General features: G+C 44.4%; 1 protein-coding gene across 8 annotated transcripts; it reads right to left on the bottom strand.

The window, feature by feature from the left end:
- Nucleotides 1–380: 380 nt before the first annotated feature.
- On the bottom strand, nt 381–18,738 carry STRA8 (stimulated by retinoic acid 8). 8 transcript variants are annotated; one of them, XM_079993977.1, is made up of 10 exons: nt 17,099–17,113; nt 16,183–16,263; nt 14,062–14,259; nt 13,481–13,556; nt 12,296–12,380; nt 11,642–11,800; nt 9,557–9,839; nt 5,122–5,198; nt 3,699–3,810; nt 381–667 (listed from the first exon to the last, which is right to left on the bottom strand). In XM_079993977.1, the coding sequence occupies exons 3-10, from the start codon at nt 14,251–14,253 to the stop codon at nt 593–595; spliced, it is 1,059 nt and encodes a 352-aa protein (XP_079850103.1). In that variant the 5' UTR covers nt 14,254–14,259; nt 16,183–16,263; nt 17,099–17,113; the 3' UTR covers nt 381–592. The 8 variants fall into 8 exon arrangements, with proteins under 8 accessions (XP_079850103.1, XP_079850107.1, XP_079850100.1 ...); XM_079993981.1 differs by lacking the exons at nt 16,183–16,263; nt 17,099–17,113 and adding an exon at nt 18,636–18,738; XM_079993974.1 differs by lacking the exons at nt 16,183–16,263; nt 17,099–17,113 and adding an exon at nt 17,559–17,902.
- Nucleotides 18,739–18,756: the final 18 nt, after the last annotated feature.

Raw genomic sequence — 18,756 nt, 5'->3', positions numbered from 1 at the left:
TAAAGTCATCTGAGTTGGTGGCCATCCCTGCTTGCTGTGGGAATGAGTTCCATGGTTTTGCTATGCACTGTGCGAAGAAGTGCTTTCTTTTATCTGTTCTGAATCTTCCAATATTGGATGTCCCCAAGTTCCAGTGTTTCAAGGAGAAAAACTTTTCTCTAACCACTTTCTCCATGCCTCCCACAATCTTACCAGCTTCTGTCATGCTCCCTGTTTTCTCTAAACTAAAAAGTTCCAAATGCTGCAACCTTTCTCCAGAGGGGAGTTGTTCCATCGCACTATATGCTATGAGTAGAAATGGTGGCTATTTCTTCCCAACGTGTCTTGTTTTGCACTTCTCAGCACCAAATTTCAGACGTACTTCTTTTTTTAAAAATTCAACTTTATAAATATCAAACTGCAATACATGTAAAAAGTACAAATAATTTAACCGATGAAGAATTATGTAGTAGAAACAAACAGAACTCGTTTAAACATGATGAACACCAAGGAATTGAAGCAGCATCTCTTCTCATGGTGGCATAGGCTGAGGGGTGTCATTAAGTAACAATTAGGACCCCGCCCCGCACATGCTTAATAGAACCATCTTAATTTACAAATCTTCGTCATCAAATGTCTCTGTGCATCTCAGCATCACAGTCTCATAATCCAGCTGGAGAACCTCTTCCTGTCAAACATATGCAGGGGGAGAGAGATAAAGCTCTTATTAGCAGTGAATGGCATTGGCAAAACAGGTAAATGAATATTCTTTCTCTAGAACAGGGGTAGCTGGCTTGGGCCCTCCAGATGGGGTCAGGATCCAATCCTCATCCGGCCCGGACCAGCTGATGGAAGCTGGGTGTCCAATAACATTGGAAGGTCTGCAGATCTCCCATCCCTATCCTAGCAAAATAGAAGGGTCTGGTGACTTCTGTTTCAGTGTATCTGAAGAAGTGTGCATGCACACGAAAGCTCATACCAAGAACTAACTTAGTTGGTCTTTAAGGTGCTACTGGAAGGAATTTTTTTATTTTGTTTTGACTAGCAAAATCTAGTCACTCAATTCCGACGGGGTGCCCCCTTCCCACATACCAATGGAGTTTAAATGTTCCCGTTATTTGATTTTAAAAAAGTGAGCTCTGGGACAAACTGATTCATTGGATGGAGCAGCTCAAAGTCTGGCACTCAGCAAAATGTCTATAATTGTTGATTTTGATGGGCACACCTGTCATTAATTCATTTCTACCCACACATGGCAGCTTTGTGGAGGTGAAGTAAATGTTAAGTTAGCTGGGCTTTCAAGGAGAAAGAACAAGAGCTCTGCTAGCCATTTCTTGCTTTAAACGGAACAATACCTTTTCCTTCAAAAGTAGAAAGGGTGCCACAAAAGCAGAAAGAAAAAGGATGCAGTTCAAACTGCTTGGAAGGATAAGAGCAAATGTCCATTTAACACAGCAAAGTACAACAGAAATAGCCAAACCTTGTTAATCTGAACCATACTAACTCTAGACATGGAATGCCTAGGCAATGGGTGCTAAAGCAATTTTGGTGAATGGCCCCAAGTTCTAGTATTTTGAGAACGAGTATTTTTTACTCTGTTTGCTCTCCCTCGACGATTCATAGTTCTGTAAAGTTTCATCACGGTGTGCCACATCATGACAGCCACCTTTCAACATTCTAGAGTTTCAGCCTCTTTCTTAAAAACAAAAAGCAGTTCTAAGTCTTTTGATCATTGCAGTTGGGCCTTCTCTACCTGCTCCACACTGATGGAAAACTGTGTGATTTGTTGCTGTCGTAAGTATAGGATACACACAGTATTATTACAAGCAGCCCTTCTTATATTGTTCAGAGATAATAGTGTCACAGACTTTAATGCATGTGCCCAGCCCTGAAGAACTTTGTGTTGACACCGCATCCTGGTCTCTAGGGATAATGTGAAGCATTTAATGGATATGTCATTAAGCAAGGACAAAAGCTGTGGCTGAAACCAGTTATCCTAGCTGCACATTTCTCTTCATTGATGCGTATTCTCCTGCAGTTATGTAAAAAAGAAACTGGGCGCCACTGCCTCTTTAAAAAAAAAAGGAAACAAGTCCTCCTACTTCTTCCTGTTCAGCTCAACATCTCTCAACTAAAGGTAAAGGTAAAGGTACCCCTGCCCGTACGGGCCAGTCTTGACAGACTCTGGGGTTGTGCGCCCATCTCACTTAAGAGGCCAGGGGCCAGCGCTGTCCGGAGACACTTCCGGGTCACGTGGCCAGCGTGACATCGCTGCTCTGGCCAGAGCCAGAGCCGCACACGGAAACGCCGTTTACCTTCCCGCTGGTAAGCGGTCCCTATTTATCTACTTGCACCCGGAGGTGCTTTCGAACTGCTAGGTTGGCAGGCGCTGGGACCGAGCAGCGGGAGCGCACCCCGCCGCAGGGATTCGAACCGCCGACCTTTCGATCGGCAAGCCCTAGGCGCTGAGGCTTTAACCCACAGCGCCACCTGCGTCCCCTAGAAACTGTGTCAACTAGAAACCTGCTATTCCTGCCCAATTAAACTTTGCAGTTATCTCTCTCTTGCTGTTATGAATGAGTTGGACTGGGATGGACAGTCTTAGTCATCATCAGCCTGCAGGTGAGTCACATAATTTTAGTCTGTTGAGGGTGCTGAGATTTACTCAGGATCCCCAGGCCCCCTTTACAGAACTACAGCTCCCAGGATCTCCTGTCCAGAGGAGATGGCTTTTATCATCCATCTGTACTGCTTCTATGCTCTAATCCAGGGCTTTTCAAACTTGGGACTTCAGCTGTATTTGGACTATAAATCCCATCATCCCCAACCGCTGGTCCTGCTAGCTACTGGTGATGGGAGTTGTAGTCCAAAAACATCTAGAGACCCATAATCATTAATCTCACTGCACAGGGCATTTGCTCCTAACAGCTTCTTTTCTCTTCCCTTCTCACCCTTATGAATATTTTGTCCCACTACTTCCTGCACCCCCAAGCTGCTGCTTCTCCCTGGGGTACTTGGAAGTATCTTTGCAAAGCTAGTGCTGGCTTCTGCCTCCTCTTTGGTTCCTGCTGCATTAAGCCAGATAGAAAAGAAGGATTCACAGCAAGGACACAAAATGTTATAGTGTATACAGTGCAGCTGCTCAGAGTACCAGCCAGCGGTGCTCCTCTCCAGGATTCTCTGTTCTATTCTCCCTTCCCCCTTTTCTGTTTTCCTTCATCAGCAGGCTCAGTCTTAAATGAACTGTCTTGTGCATAAATGCTGCTGTTTGGGCTATACTGTATAGAAGATCTACATCCAGATTATATGAGTCTGCTATTGATGTATCAAACACAGACAGTTTGGACTTCCACAACAACAAGCACACTACAGGCAAATGCTGCACCCTGGGGATAGTAGTTCTGTAATAGGGCACCTGCCCCTGTGAAAGCCCTGTTCACCCATGACCTGAATCGCCAAGAGCAGTTCGGTATACCCTCATGTTACAATTGAAAAACTGCCTGAAAGACAAACAGGCAAATGTGAAGTGAAAATTGTTGTTGCACCCGATTAGCTTTGAAATATATGCAAGACATTCTGAAAAAGGCCTTCAAATGGTGCATTAATTTAACCTACTTGCAGTGAACACAACAGGTGGTCCTAACATTACCTGCAAGTTTATATTTGGGGTGTGGAGGTGGGGTGGGCAGCCTTATAACAAGCACTTTGCAAAGTCCTACCTGGGATGGTTGTGTGTTAGCAAAAAACAGGCTCTTCAAGAAGCTGATGATCTGCAGGTAGAGGTGATGGTAATCCTCTTGGCTTTCTGAAGTACAGCCTGTGAATGCTGAGCTACAAAGAGAAGAAGGGATTCTAGTGAGACCGCTATCTACCCTGGAGAAAGAAAGGCAAAATTAAGAAAAATCAATGGTTTCCTTTCAATATGGACACTGAATTTGATGATCACCAAGTGTCATAAGTAAAGGTAAAGGGACCCCTGACCATTAGGTCCAGTTGTGGCTGACTCTGGGGTTGCGGCGCTCATCTCGCTTTACTGGCTTTACAGCTTCCGGGTCATTTGGCCAGCATGACTAAGCTGCTTCTGGAGCGGTACCAATTTATCTACTTGCACTCTGACGTGCTTTCAAACTGCTAGTTGGCAGGAGCAGGGATCTGATCGGCAAGTCCTAGGGTCAGTGGTTTAACCCAGAGCGCCACCCGCGTCCCGTTAGGTGTCATAGTGGGAAGTATAACCTACAGAAACCTACCTTGTGTTTCTGCTGTCATGCCAATTAAAGGGAGTCTACCTTACTAACACAATCCACATCCATACATAATCATTAGCAGCAGAGCTAACTATATATTTACACAATGGATGATCAGGAAATGTTTTAGTTTCAAACTAATGAATAAATTGGCCAGTCACACCAACTAATGCTTCAGGCGCTAACAAAATAGGGTTCTCTCTCTCACCCAACCATTCATTCATTCATTTAAAACATTTGTATTGTGCGTTTCCCTACTAGAGGTTGGCAGCTAACAACAGAAATAAAGCCATGAGCTAGCATTTTTAAAACATCACTTAAAAATAACACTAAAACAGCAGCCAAAAAGAAAAGACATCCCAGAATACAGCAGCAATAGGATGATATACAGAGACAGCTACTAACCATTTCAATAAAACAACCATTTATAATCCAGAGCCGCCTTTAAAAAGGAAGATTTTCCACCAACCTACAAAGCATTGTTAAGGAGAGGTGGTGGTTGTGGAGTGAAATAGTGATTTATGCTATGATCTTGGCCAGGGGTCAGCAAACATTTTCCGCAGGGGGCCGGTCCACTGTCCCTCAGACCTTGTGGGGGGCTGGACTATATTTTGGAAACCCCCCCAACTCTCCCCTCCCTTCTCCACAGCCCCAGTGGCTGCTTACCTGAGCCTTCCTCCTCTAGGCAGGACAGGGATAAGCCAGGAGGAGGGAGGGAGGAGGCGCCGCAGCGGTGTGTGTGGGGGGGGAATGGCGCAGCCCGAACAATCAGAATCTCCACACCAATCCACACAGCGATTCCCGGGCCGGATCCAGAAGGCAACTGGGCCAGATTCGGCCCCCGGGCCTTAGTTTGCCGACCCATGATCTTGGCAGTTCACAGAACTGAGCCTATTACCTTTGGCTGGACATTTCTTGGGTTTCATTTCTATCCAGGAAGCTAGTTGCCACATCGAATGCATCTTCAAAGAGGATCTAAAAAAAGAGAGAGATGGCATTTTGGATACTAGCTCGCAGCTAGATATGGTGTTAGTGTCTTGTTTGAACACTATGCCACTCACAACAACAACAACATAGGAAGGTATTCTGCGAAGCACTATATCTAACAAAAGCACACACCTCGCAATTCTGCATGACAAAGGAATGCAGATGGACAAACATGGAAGGAAGGAACTTGGAATTCATGAGCAATAAAGCTTTTAGTGTCAATCATCTCTTTAAAAATCTAGTTTTTATCTCTTAGAAAACCACAGGCTATTATTAGGGTAGGTCGTGTTTTGTTTCCTGGTTTTATAAGAGTTGGCCATAATTAATAAAAAGTGTGGGACAGAAGCCAGCTAGTTTCACTGTGAGCGTCACTTTTTAATTCTCTGTAACCCTTGAATCTGGGTCAGTTATTCACAACAGCTTCAGTGAAAGGTAGGGATCGTGCTGGTGGCTCCATCCTTTTCTAGCATTGTGCTAAACTGCATCATCTGGATTCCAGATCCAACTTGGCTGTGTGCACATAACTGGGTTTAAACCACCTTTCTATAACACAGTGAATGTATCTGCAGCATGTGAATCGTATCTGTGTTTTATGTTTCTGTTTTAGCCTAGTTGTAACCAAGATTCCTCAAGTGTGAAGGCGAGGAGGGATGGGGAACCTGTTGCCCTCCAGATGTTGACGGACTCCAACTCCCATCATTCCTGAATACTGACTAGGGGTGATGAGAAGTGGGAGTCCAGGAACATCTGAAGGGCCGCAGGTTCCTCATCCCTGGCCTTCTTCATGGCTCAAGGAATATTGAGTTAATCACAACAACTAATGTCTCAGACGCTAACATAACATAGATCTCTCTCTCCCACTGATTTATTTATTTAAAACATTTATATTCCACCTTTCCTCAGTCACAATCCCAGGCTTGGATGGCACACTAAACTAACCTATTACCTTAGCTAAGCCTAGCACAGCAAAACATTGGGGGAAGAGCAAAACAGCTAATCTCTCTTCCTTGGGAGGCTGCACATTCCTGTTTCTACTAAGCCATGGTTTGGCTTAGCATAACGGATCAACCAAGCCACTGTCGCAACCTGAGATGTGCTTTTACACTTTCAGTAGCAACACTGCATAGAGAACTCCCACAGGGTATGGTTATTCTCTTTATATGAAGGGAGATTTTGCAAAGCAATGATATTGCCCAAGCAGAACTGATTAAGTGGCAGTGCATGAAGTTTTGCTGCTTGATTAGACTGACTAGTTGGTTAGCCATGATGGTTGAAATCAAGCCAATAGATAAAATATGAGGAATATGATTGGTAGATTGGCTAGTAACATCACAAAGTCTCATGAACTGTACCTCTGCACGGAATTTGTACATTTACTCTATGGAAGCACAGAGATACACAAACACACGGTATTCATTTCATTCATATAAATCAGGGGTTGGCAAGGTTTACTGGCCATGGGCTGGATCACTCCCACAGAGATCGTCCGTGGGCTGGACTGGCGCAGCGCGACACCGGAAGTCGCACCTGCGCAGAAGCGATTTTTGGAGTCTAGACATGCGCAGACGCAATTATGGGCACCACTCGGCGAGTTCCCACACTGCGCCGGTTTAGCGCAGTGCGCGGGGGACTCACCGAGTGGGCAGTTCGGTTCAGGGGCGGCTTGTGGGCTGGTAAAACGGTCTTTGTGGGCCGCACCTGGCTCATGGGCTGCACGTTGCCGACCCCTGATATAAATATTAACCTTAATTATTCATATTGGCAGCTCAACCTTGTCGAGATTTAATTCTGCAATCTTTTGTATTTTTGCTAACACATGTGTCTCTTGTTGCTTGTTATTTTATTCATTTATTTCATAAAATTTATATTTGTAAACCCACCCACCCATTCAAATTACATGGGGCTGATGCTACTGCTTGCTTTGATTGCTGACCTCCATGAGTGAGTTTTGCCTGCCTGCCGAGTCACTGTTCTGTTTATGTCTGGAGGGGCTCAACATTTTTCTTCCTTCATTTCAAGATGGTCACTTTAGCTGAGAACCTCAAGTTTACAACTTTTGTTGGAAACAGGTGCTGCCTTACCTGTAATTTTTCCTCACCCGTCTAATGACTCCTGCCATTTATTCCCAGGACCTGAGTTCTGAGTTTATAATTCATCCTAGTGATTTTAAAATAGGTCATTACACCCCCCCCTACACTTTTGGGGTGTGTGCCAGCATTCTTGAAGATTAGGAGCCAGGGCAAGTGTCAGAACCTAGAATCTTTTAACACCCCATCAGGGCCCACTGCTGATGCCTGTCCTCCCCAATTTCCGTTTCATGAGATTTATTTATTTATTAATCCAAGTCAAATGCTCCCCGTAGCATTGAGCAGCTCAGTCAAGCTGCAATTTTAATTTACCACAATGTATTCATTTATTTATTATTCGTAAAACTGCCTGTCATAGCAGGATGATACATAGAATGAAAAAAGCAACAAAAGAGGACAATAAAAATGGTGTCAGTAAAACACTGAAAGTGATTTGCTAGACTGATCCTTCTTTGGAGGCGCTGTGCTCCAGCATTTGGGAGTGGGCTGAGGATTTTAACAAGCCATTCGCCTGAAATTGTTTATTGCCTGCTTTGGTATTGTTTTGACACTGTTTATTTTATTGACTATTTACTTATGTATTGTGTGATTCAGGGCCGTCTTAAGCATATCCGGCACCATGGTGCAAACATCCCTCTGGCTCCCCCGCCTTTGCCTTTTTTAGGGCTGGAGAAAGCGGGCAGCGGCTGGAGGGCGGCTCCTCCGGCAGGGAAGAGGTAGAGGCTGGATGCAGCACCTCCTGGCTCAGCTGGCCACTCGCTTCGTGCCACGGTGGCCGCGGCAGGCAGCACACCAAGCGCACAGACCTGCACCGAGCACGCTTTGCGCTACTCCCAAGCGTTGGCTTGGTTTTTCCCCTTTTAGCCTTCTGGCATCTTATTTAACTACCTTATCTGTGGTGATGCACAGGTATGCCTTTATAAAGGCTAGATTCAATGTTTTCCCATCAAATGTGTTGGGTAACAGACTCTCCAACGGACAGATCTCACTCCTCTGTGACTGTAAAAGTGGATCTATAGAATCGTTATATCATATAATCTTCTGTTGTCCTATACATTCGGCTTCACGGTCCAAGTTTCTGGCCCCATATCTATCGAGAATAGCTGACAGACCTCAGGAAGCCCAAATAATATACTTATTAAACGACGAAGACTCAAGTAGATCCCTTGCAGTCGCTAGATACCTGATTAATGTCTTATTTCATAAGAGGAGAAATGGATCACTGTATGACTCGGACAGCTTAGCCAAACTTAAGAACCATCAATAAGTGCCAGAACTAAGACGCATATCCCCCAAAATCTGAGGGATTTGAATTGCGGTTGACATAGAGGGAGCTTATTGTGTATAGTTTACTTAATTGAAGTAAAATTGGTTTTATAGGGGTGTTTTAACTTGGAACTGTTTAAATTGTATTGTTTATGGATAAATTTTGATGTATTGTTTTTAGATATGGGCCAATGGCCGTAATAAACCAATCAATCAATCAAAAGCCTTCTGGCACCCCGCAGAATTCGGCACCTGCAGGCTAAAAGGGAAAAAACCGAGCTGATGCTTGGGGGGAGTGGCGCACGCACCCTCGCTCACTCATTCCGTGTTCCCCGGACTCTCGCCTGGCACCCTCCAGAAACTGGCGCCCCGAGCCTCTACGGGTAAGGTGTGCCTGGTGTGATTGTTGTTTCATTGATAAGCAATGCCCTGGGACATTATGGTGCAAGACTGGCTATAAATCCCATGCAGCGAAATAAAACAGTCAGTTGGATCAGCTGCCTGCCCTTTTTAGAGCACACTGGTTAAGACACTACTATCTGCTGTCAAAGGGAGGCCCTGCTTCTTGCAGACGCTACAGGTGGAGAATAAAAAGGTAAAGGGACCCCTGACCATTAGGTCCAGTCATGGCCGACTCTGGGGTTGCGGCGCTCATCTTGCTAAATTGGCCGAGGGAGCCGGTGTACAGCTTCTGGGTCATGTGGCCAGTATGACTAAGCCGCTTCTGGCAAACCAGAGCAGCGCACGGAAACGCCGTTTACCTTCCTTTGACATGCTTTCGAACTGCTAGGTTGGCAGGAGCAGGGACCGAGCAATGAGAGCTCACCCCATCGCGGGGATTCAAACCGCTGACCTTCTGATCAGCAAGTCCTAGGCTCTGTGGTTTAACCCACAGTGCCAAAGGCGCTTTGTCTGGGGCCACTTCAACCTTAGAGCCAGTCCTGGTTAGAACTCTGAAGCTTGAATCCTACCTTAAGAGTGATTCATTCTCACCTCCTCTGGTGTGGATACTAGCGAACCGCTGGCTTCCTGACTAGCTCCGCTGTCCCTCACACTGCCCTCAGTACAAGGAGGCTCTTGGGAAGCCATCTTGACCTCAGTGATGAAATTCTGCCTCTGATTACAGTACTGCAGGACACCGTCCCTCCTCTCTTCAGGGAGGCCCTGCCACAGGTGGGAAATGGCTGTGGACACCACAGGAAGAGTAACGTCTTCGGGGCTCACAACCCCATTATCTACCAGCAGGTCTACTGTCTGTTTGTAAAAATGTAAGTATCTAGATAAAAGAGGAAAGGAGATGGCTTTTAGAATGTGGTCTGGATGGCATCCAATAGCGCAGAGACCAACCGGCTGGTCCCTCTTGTGACTCATATATTCAGTAGTAGCCATGAGAAGGTGGCACAATTTAGGAAGCTGCCTTGTCCAAGGGCAGATTATTGTCTGTTCTAATGGTTAATAGATTTCCAGGAGGATCAAGCAGAGAGTGCTCTTTCCTGCTACCTGAAGCCTTTTCTTCTTCTTTTAAATGGAGTTAACCAAGGTCTGAACCTGGGACAGACGTTCTGCATGCACAAGTGAACCACCAACATAGCAATGGGCCCTTCTCTTTGTACACCAAAGTATCAAGCCAGGGAATCACCCTGCATTTCTCCTGGTGACTGAACATATATGGTCTTGTTTTCAGCTGTGTTAAACATGTCACCCTATTCAGTAGTCTATTATGCCTGTTAACTCACTGGAAGTTCCCCTAAATTATGATTTAGGGTAGGTGGGTGGATGGGGGGGGAGAGAATGAGTTGATTTCTTGTGTTGCCCAACTATCTAGCCATAGTACATAGAACCATAGTTGGAAGGGATCCCAAGGGTCATCTAGTCCAACCCCCAGGAATCTTTCGCACAATGTGGGGCTCGAACTCATGACCCACAGATTAAGTTTCTCATGCTCTACCAGCTGAGCTATCCAACCACTAAAAGGGAAGGTGACAACTGTGTCACATCTGATTAAAGAACCAATTACTGGAGGAGAATCAGTAACATAAAGAAGACACATGTGCTTGCCCTATTATTGCACAGCAACAGCCAATTATTCACTGTTGTCATGACAGACCTGGTCAGACTTGCTCTAAGGAGTATCACTGATGGTGGGAAGGGAGGGAGCAGAAACCACAAAAGGAGTAGTATAGGTTTTGTGAGGAGCAAAGTACTTATTTTGCTGGCTAAAACTTTTGCGGACAGTCAAAGAACTCAGTATCTGTTAATTAGAAAATGCCACAATAAAGTGTATGAGAGAAGCAGGCTTGTGCCACCTGCTGGCCAAGCTGGATTGATACCTCTATTTCAGCCTGACCCTCAAAAGAGAATTGCAGAATTATAACATTATGTTATGTGGTGGGCATATAATATTTAAGAAAAGCAGTAATAGAAGATAAGTCATCACAAAGCTAGGTCTTAGCTTGTCATTTGTATCAACAAAACATTATCCCAAGCTTGTACAGGATAGAGATAGATATCTAGATATCTATATCTATATCTATGTGGGTGGGTGTGTTCTACAGTGCTCAAGCCATTTAAGCTATTCTGTTGACTATGACAGATGTGAGCAAACATTTCCTCTATTTCACAGGGGAAAAGAATTTTCTAAAAGCTGCAAAGCTCTGTGACAAATGGAGCTGCTTTCCTGTGGCCTTCCTATGTTACGTATGCCAGTGCAAAAGTGTCAGGGACTATATTATTACCATTATTAATTAAACTTGTATACCGCCCTATACCTATAGATCTCAGGGTGGCTAACAGCATAAAATATAACAATGACAATATAAAAAATGCAAAATAAATAATAAAAACAAAGACAACCCAATAATTTCCCCTATACAAAGGTAACCGATCACTCCAGCAGAATTTCCACAGGGTACAGTTTCTCACGTTAGGGAGTCCTATGAGGGCAGAAGTCAGACCCACAGAAATCACCCTATCCTGCAGCTATTGGTGCCTTTCTTGTATCAGGCAAGGACTCCGTCCTCTGTAACGTTAGCCGGTGGGTTGTTCCAAAGGGAATAACAATGGAAAAGCTTCACATACCGCTCAAACTCCATGAGGTCAGGAGAAGAGGCAGCTGGCGACTGCGTCAGCCTCAAAGTCACATCCTCCCCTACCGAGGTTTTTTCGTGTTCCTGAATCACGTACCAGACAGTAGTGCCACTCTGACTCGCAGAATTTGAAGGAGGGGATGCAGCAGCACTAGAAGCAAGAAAAGGAAAGCTAGAAAATATTTAGGGGATGAGAGATTGACTGGCTGTGGATTTTATCCAGTCACAGTGGACCCACTGAAATGAATCACCCTAGCTAATTTTAGTTTGTTAACTTCAATAGGTCTGCTCTGAGTAAAACTTAATTGGACACAAGCTTTTATTACGAGCAGCTACTTTTTTTCCAAATAACTTGCTAGGCTACCCAAATCATGTTAAGAAAAGAACTACATTGGCAGAGAGAAGCAAATGTAAGAGGAATTTGGGTCTGGGACTGATACGATGCTACAAAATGAGCTGCTTTTAAGGGATGGCTCAGCCTGCTCTGCAATAATTTTGCTTCTTGTATGTTTCTATAGCCTGAAACTTTGTGTACACACACAACTCACAAGGCAGAAGCAGTTTATACTCCTGAAGCTTGCAAAAAAGTTTTCTGAGTTGCTTAAAGGGGACAAATTCAGTACATCTACATTTTTTGGTGACTTACCTGTGATTGTTGAAGTACATTTTGACATATTCTTCCTTTACTTCCTCCAAGCTCGATGGATGGCCATCCTCCAGATTTAAAACTTCTGTTGCCAGAAGAATGAGCACCCATCAACAAAGGCACATTTTGAAGCTCTCTCACACCAGGCCCATTTCAAGGAAATGGTGTGGGTAAATGGCTTCATAAGTTACCAACAAGATACCGGTATATATTTTTTAAATCCTCATCCTATTTTTTTTATGCTCAAAACACCTTACAATAAAAAAACACACTATATATCACAATGTAAAAACCAAGGGGAAAGCAGAGAAAAACGAAATAAGCACTAGAACTGTAAATTCCAGAAGGAAATACAATCAAGTTAGCAAGCCAGAGAAGACAGGGCCTATGAGGGATCACAGAAAAATCCCGCAACTTTATTTTGGAAGGGGCCATGCAGAAGGCTCAGTCCCCAGCATGAAAGGAGCAGGTAGCACAGGGGATGAGAAAGGAACTCTGCCCAAGCCTCCGGAGAGCCACTACCAGTGGGTCAGATGGGGGGAAAGGAAGGGGCAAGATAGCCTGGGGGGAAAGTGACATCACCAAAGGATAATTTGTAATCTTCAAGCCTGAGCAAAGATTAAAATTGAGGTCTCTCCAGTCCAAATCTAGCACGCATTCTGCATTTACTGAAACACACTGAGGGACAGAATACATATGACTTAATCACATACTGTAGTTCATCTTTGAGTGCAAGCTCCTCCCCCATAATAAATTTCAGGGGGCAGGAGGTGTGAGCTAGAATGAGACCCTGGCATGGAATAATTAATGATGGAATCCTTCCTAGGCCATTCATTTCAATGTAAAGGAAAAGTCAGAACAATGTTTAAAATTAGGTCATTAATTAGGTATCAGTTGCCGACTAAAAAGAAGTGAATACCAATTGTAATTGCTGGATTGATTTCTGCTTCTGTTTCCATTAGAATTCTCCAACATCCCTAGTTGAAGACGTAGGTTTACCACCTCACCTACTATTTGTAAGAAGAACCAGGCTCAGGATGGTATGTCAGAAGGAACAAGAACCTCAGCCATCTGCAGGGACAGTTTACCTCTTTAGTCATGTCTGCCTAGTACATTTTCCTACTGAAAAAGTCAGGGGAAAGGTTTTGCATATTTAAACGAGGTCTCATGGTGCTGGTACGATACCTTTCATCTTCAGCAAGTTTTCCAAGGTTTTCTCCAGCTCCTGGATATAATTCTTAGCCTTGCATAAAACCTGACACTAAACAAAAACAGAGAACAGGCCCAATCTATCTGTGTTCTGAGCAGATTAACATTTTAATATGCCTTAGATTTTTCTGATCGTCTTCTTGTTGCTGGCTAAACATCCATCTGAAGACTTCAAAAACTGTACAATGGATTATGAAAAGCAAGGGAAGACAGCACAGTAAATAAATACCCACCATGTCAGCAAATGAATGGCCTTTCGTGCAGATTGTTTCGACCCTTCGTTGTATTCCTCAAAACACATAAACAAAAGATGGATTCAGAAGCCAACATTCTCCTCCAAGAGCTATCATTCTCAGAGTGGCTTAACAGACAACCTCTCTTCCCAGAAACTGTAGTTCTATGAGGAGAACTGGAGTCTAACAATTCACAGCACTCCTGGAAACAAACTAGTTCCCAGGAGTCCTTGGGGAAAGCCATGACTGTTTAAAGAGGAACAACAGTGTTTTAAAAACAGTGCAGATGGGCCCATAGGTGCTGATTCTGAATTATTTCTATACCTTTGATGTGGAGTTATCTTGCTGAGAATATACTGTTTCTCGCAGGTTGTTGAAAAGTCCTGCCAAGGTAGCTCTGTTGCGTGCCTGAGACAACCGTCTTTTCCCCCCTTGCAACTTTGGATCCTGCAGATGTGTACGATACTTAGAAGTCACTCTAGCATATGGGGTGCTACAATTTCCAGATGTCTCCATCAAAAGCTGTAAGGCAATATCATTCCACTGCTTAAAAAACAGCTTAATATCAGCAGTGGCGAGTGCAACAAAGCAAACTGATTTTAAACAACATGAGCCCCAGCACCCCTTACCTTGTTAATGCCTGCTAAATGTTAAAACGATCAGAAAGTCACTGTAGGTAATCTATATCCATGTAATAAAGAAAAGAAGACCCAGCCAGAAAAATAAAATACAATAGGAAGTGCAAAGAGTATCCGGAGTAAAGCCCAAAATAGGAATGCATGTCAAGACAAAATGTGGGTTTTATTTTTAAAGCAGCCCATTTCAAAGCATTTTCAAACCAGCAAATTCAGGTTGTGTAATTAAATATGATTTCGAGCTCTTGTGCAACAAACCTGTTTTCCTCCCACAACTGGACTTTTGTGATAAGGAAATTGTAAACGCACTGGAAAGTGTGGGATGTTGTATAACCTCCCCACAACAAATCAGAACAAATGCTTGATAAATAGCCCCCTGCAAACCTGTAAAAACAAATCAAGATTAATGCTCAATCTGGAAGTGACTGTCATTTTAACTTGGGTTGACCAAACCAATGGTCTCTTGCTAGCCTCTGTTAAGCCTTAAAGACAGCTCTGAGTCCTAGTTATCCATTAGCGTTCCTAGGCCCTGTTCATGTCCTCTGAAAAAAAAAAACCTGACACAAATAAATTTAGCAGATGACACTTTTCCCAGCACAGAAGCCCAGTTATTAAAAACAGTAGATAAGGTGGTAAACTTGTATGTCTGCATTTCACCATGTCAGCCTGCAGGTGGAGTTCACCTATGGGGAAAACAACAACACAATCTTTTACAGCGGTACCTTGGGTTAAGAACTTAATTTGTTCTGGAGGTCCGTTCTTAACCTGAAACTGTTCTTAATCTGAGGTACCACTTTAGCTAATGGGGCCTCCCGCTGCCAGAGCACGATTTCTGTTATCCTGAAGGAAAGTTCTTAACCTGAGGTACTATTTCTGGGTTAGTGGAGTCTGTAACCTGAAGCGTCTGTAACCCAAGGTACCACTGTACATATACTGAAAACCAGCAAGTCTGGGAGTAGAAGAGACAATACCTAATTTTTTATGTTCATGAATTTTTAATATTTTTGCAGAGCATTCAGTCACACAAAACTCTAGCTGACGAAATTCAGCCAGCACAGCTTTACCAACCTAGCTGCTGTTTCAGAGAAGTTAATTACACTTACAAGTTAGCAACATGCCTACACAGGGATTTGTACTTAGTCTGGCATTCTTAACCACTACATCAAATTGGTTCAGGAAACACCAGGGCCGGGCCAGAGGTAAACTGACAAGAAAACTTTTGTGTGGTTTGACAATGTACCGTATTTTTCGCACTATAAGACGCACCAGACCACAAGACGCACCTAGTTTTTGGAGGAGGAAAACAAGAAAAAAAATATTCTGAATTTCAGAAGCCAGAACAGAAAGAGGGATCGCTGCGCAGTGAAAGCAGCAATCCCTCTTGCTCTTCTGGCTTCTGGGATAGCTGCGCAGCCTGCATTCGCTCCATAAGACGCACACACATTTCCCCTTACTTTTTAGGAGAGAAAAAGTGAGTCTTATAGAGCAAAAAATACGGTATGTCAAGCTGCTGTTGAAGAAACAGAATTGTGGTCAGGTAGAAAATGGTTACCCTATTACCCACAAGTAATAGGTCCACTGTTTTAGTCAGACATCCTCTTGACAAATCTCTGCCAGATCCTTTAAGGCTGAAATTCTGCATGTTTATGTCTGACTGGACATCTGATTTGATTCAGTGGGACTTACTTAGTTCCAAATAAATATGCTTGGGATTGGGGTGCACATTTATTTTGCATTCAAGAACAGTGCAAGAGGCTTGCACAGACCCTTTTTGCAACACAGAGCATATATTACATCCCTCCAATCCTACTGAGATCCTAGGATAAAACCAGCTGTAACTGAGGTGTGACTCATGGCTTATTCCTTCCTTTGCCGCCAAAAATATTTAGTTCTGTAAATATATATAGAAAGGAATAAGGCCTGTGCTCCAAACAGCACTTAGAGATTTTATACAACATAAGCAAATAATTCATTTTTGATATTTTGAATTAAACAGTGCTGCAGACTCCTGCCAAGTTCTGCAAATCTTGAGTGGAAAGGCTCTTGATATTTACATAGCAGTCTGGTATCACCTGTTAATTACGTGTCAGTGCATTTCTTATTCTCCTCCACAGCAATATATAGTTGACAATGAGTGACCACAGGATTGATCCCTCCCACTTGGTATTTTCAAGAGCACATTTAAACCCACTGTGACATTTTTCAAATACAGACTTACATCTGAGTAAACTGGTATTTAGAAGAAAAGTGTTTTTAAGATTTGGGGAAGGCCGTAGCTCAGTGGTAGCAGACCACCTGCCTTACTTCAAAAGCTCCCAGGATTCCTGGCATCAACCAGCGGGCACTGGGAATTTTTCTAAAACCCTGGAGAGCTGCAGTTCATATAGACAGAATACTGACAGCAAATTTCAACTAGATCGTTGCTGTCTCAAACCAGCCTTTCCATTATTTTAAAAAACCCACTTTCCCAACTGACTTAAAGGGGGGGGATTTGCTGTCTCTCTAACCACGGCGCTGCTGCTGAATAATATCTACAACCCCCCCCTACCTGCCCCGCCCGTTTCTCCACTACATTTCACCGCCTTCCCCCCTAGACATTGCTCTGCTTTAGGGGAGCCAGCTCCTTTCCCTATTTTATGCCCCCAGCCTCCCTCTGCCCCTTTGCAGGCTCGGCCCTGGGATACGAGAGGAAGACGCTGCACGCCTCTTTGCAGAAGATGCCTCACGCGAAGGATGCTTTTCAGGCGGCGCCTACTCCTCCAGCTCACCTTGCGCCAAGCTAGCAGCCAGCAGCGCAGCTTTCGCAGCACGCGCCCCTCCGCACGCCTTCCCGCTCTATCCCCTCGCCCTAGCGCTAGCCGAGAGGCGCATAGCCAATCAGAGCGCAGGAGGCATCTCCAGCAGCCAATAGTAAAGCTCCGGTGTCGAGCCGGCCGTTCTGGTAGCGGGGCTGGAAAAGGGCAACAAAAACGCGGGAAAGAAAAACGGGGGAGCGGCAGAAAAGGGGAAAGAGGCGAAGCGGGGACGGAGATTTGGGAAAGTGGGTGAAGCTGAGTGAGGGGGTATTAAAGTACCGGGCAGCAAACAGTATTTACTCGTGTGTCGCTTAACATAGGTATAGGTTAGAATATAGTACTGTACATGGAACGGAAGTTGTTTACTCTTGATACACCCATAGTTAAGTACCGCCTGCATTTGTGTTTCTGGTGCAGCGCTGTGTTCACACGGCCATGAGGCAGGTGGCCGTCCCTTTCAGTATCTCCGTGTAAACGCAACCCAATTTAGACCGGAAGAAAGCGTTTGTACGCGCTGGGTGTCTCCTTTAAACCGGGTCACTTCCTCTGCACGTGCCTAGCGGATGAAACACCTGACACGTGTAGCTTGCGCGCAGTCCACCCAAGATAGGGCTTAAGTTGCATTTGGGAGGGAAAAGGCGAGTGGTGGATCCACATGTAAGCAGATTACAGTACTATGCCGGAGAGTTTGTAAGGCGCCCTCTTGAGTGAAGACTTTCAAATACCAGCTTGCAGTGGAGCAACGTGGTCTGACCCCGAAGTAGTATTTTGGGGTATACAAGCTACCACCTTTTCCCCAAAGACCGAGCTGCTTTAGAACTGCTTTGGCCATCTTGAGCAGTTACTACACTACACGTAGCACGTCCCTGGCAGCAAAGAAATAAATGCTGAGGAAGAACAATTCTCCCTTGCTGCTTTACTATAGAAAACAAATAGAATTTAAAACGTAAAAATAATGAATATGATTTATGGGTGACCACGAAGCACGCCTCGCTAACGTTCAATAGGATGCACGCATACAAAAAAATGTGTAGCAATTTTACAAGGAAAGCAATGACAGCTGCTGTTGTGCTGTTTCACAGACGTCTTAAGATGTTGCTTTGCTGTCATTTCAGTTTAAAATTCCAGGAGTGGACAGACACACATGGATGCTGACTTAGAAACCCCTTGCACCTGTGCGACTGATGTTATTTTTCTGGCCTTGAGGGCGGGTGGGGAAAGCTATACTCATATAACAATGGAATATATCGGTGGGCGTGAAGAAAGAGGATCGTACTACAAGGCAGGAAAGTACATTCTCCCAGAGAGCGAGCAAACTGGCTAATAATAATAATAAAGTAACAACGATTAGAGTCCATAGAGTGCCTGCTGACAGATCTGGATGAAGTATTAACACCATGTGTGCTAATGGCAGGTAAATCCTTGGCTGGGTGGTCGGCAAGTTTGTTGCGGCATCTGGGATCCTTACAATCTCGAAACGTGTGCTTAAAACGACGCGTTTCCCCTTAACAGTAAGGAAGGTTCCAACTCGCGGTTGCAGAGAAGCGCCCGCCTTGATGCTCAGGCCCGAGCCTTCAACCCAACAAAAC

This window comes from Podarcis cretensis (genome assembly GCF_951804945.1).
Source record: "Podarcis cretensis genome assembly, chromosome: 10".
NCBI classification, from domain to species: domain Eukaryota; kingdom Metazoa; phylum Chordata; class Lepidosauria; order Squamata; family Lacertidae; genus Podarcis; species Podarcis cretensis.
This window is presented reverse-complemented; position numbering and strand designations above follow the sequence as displayed.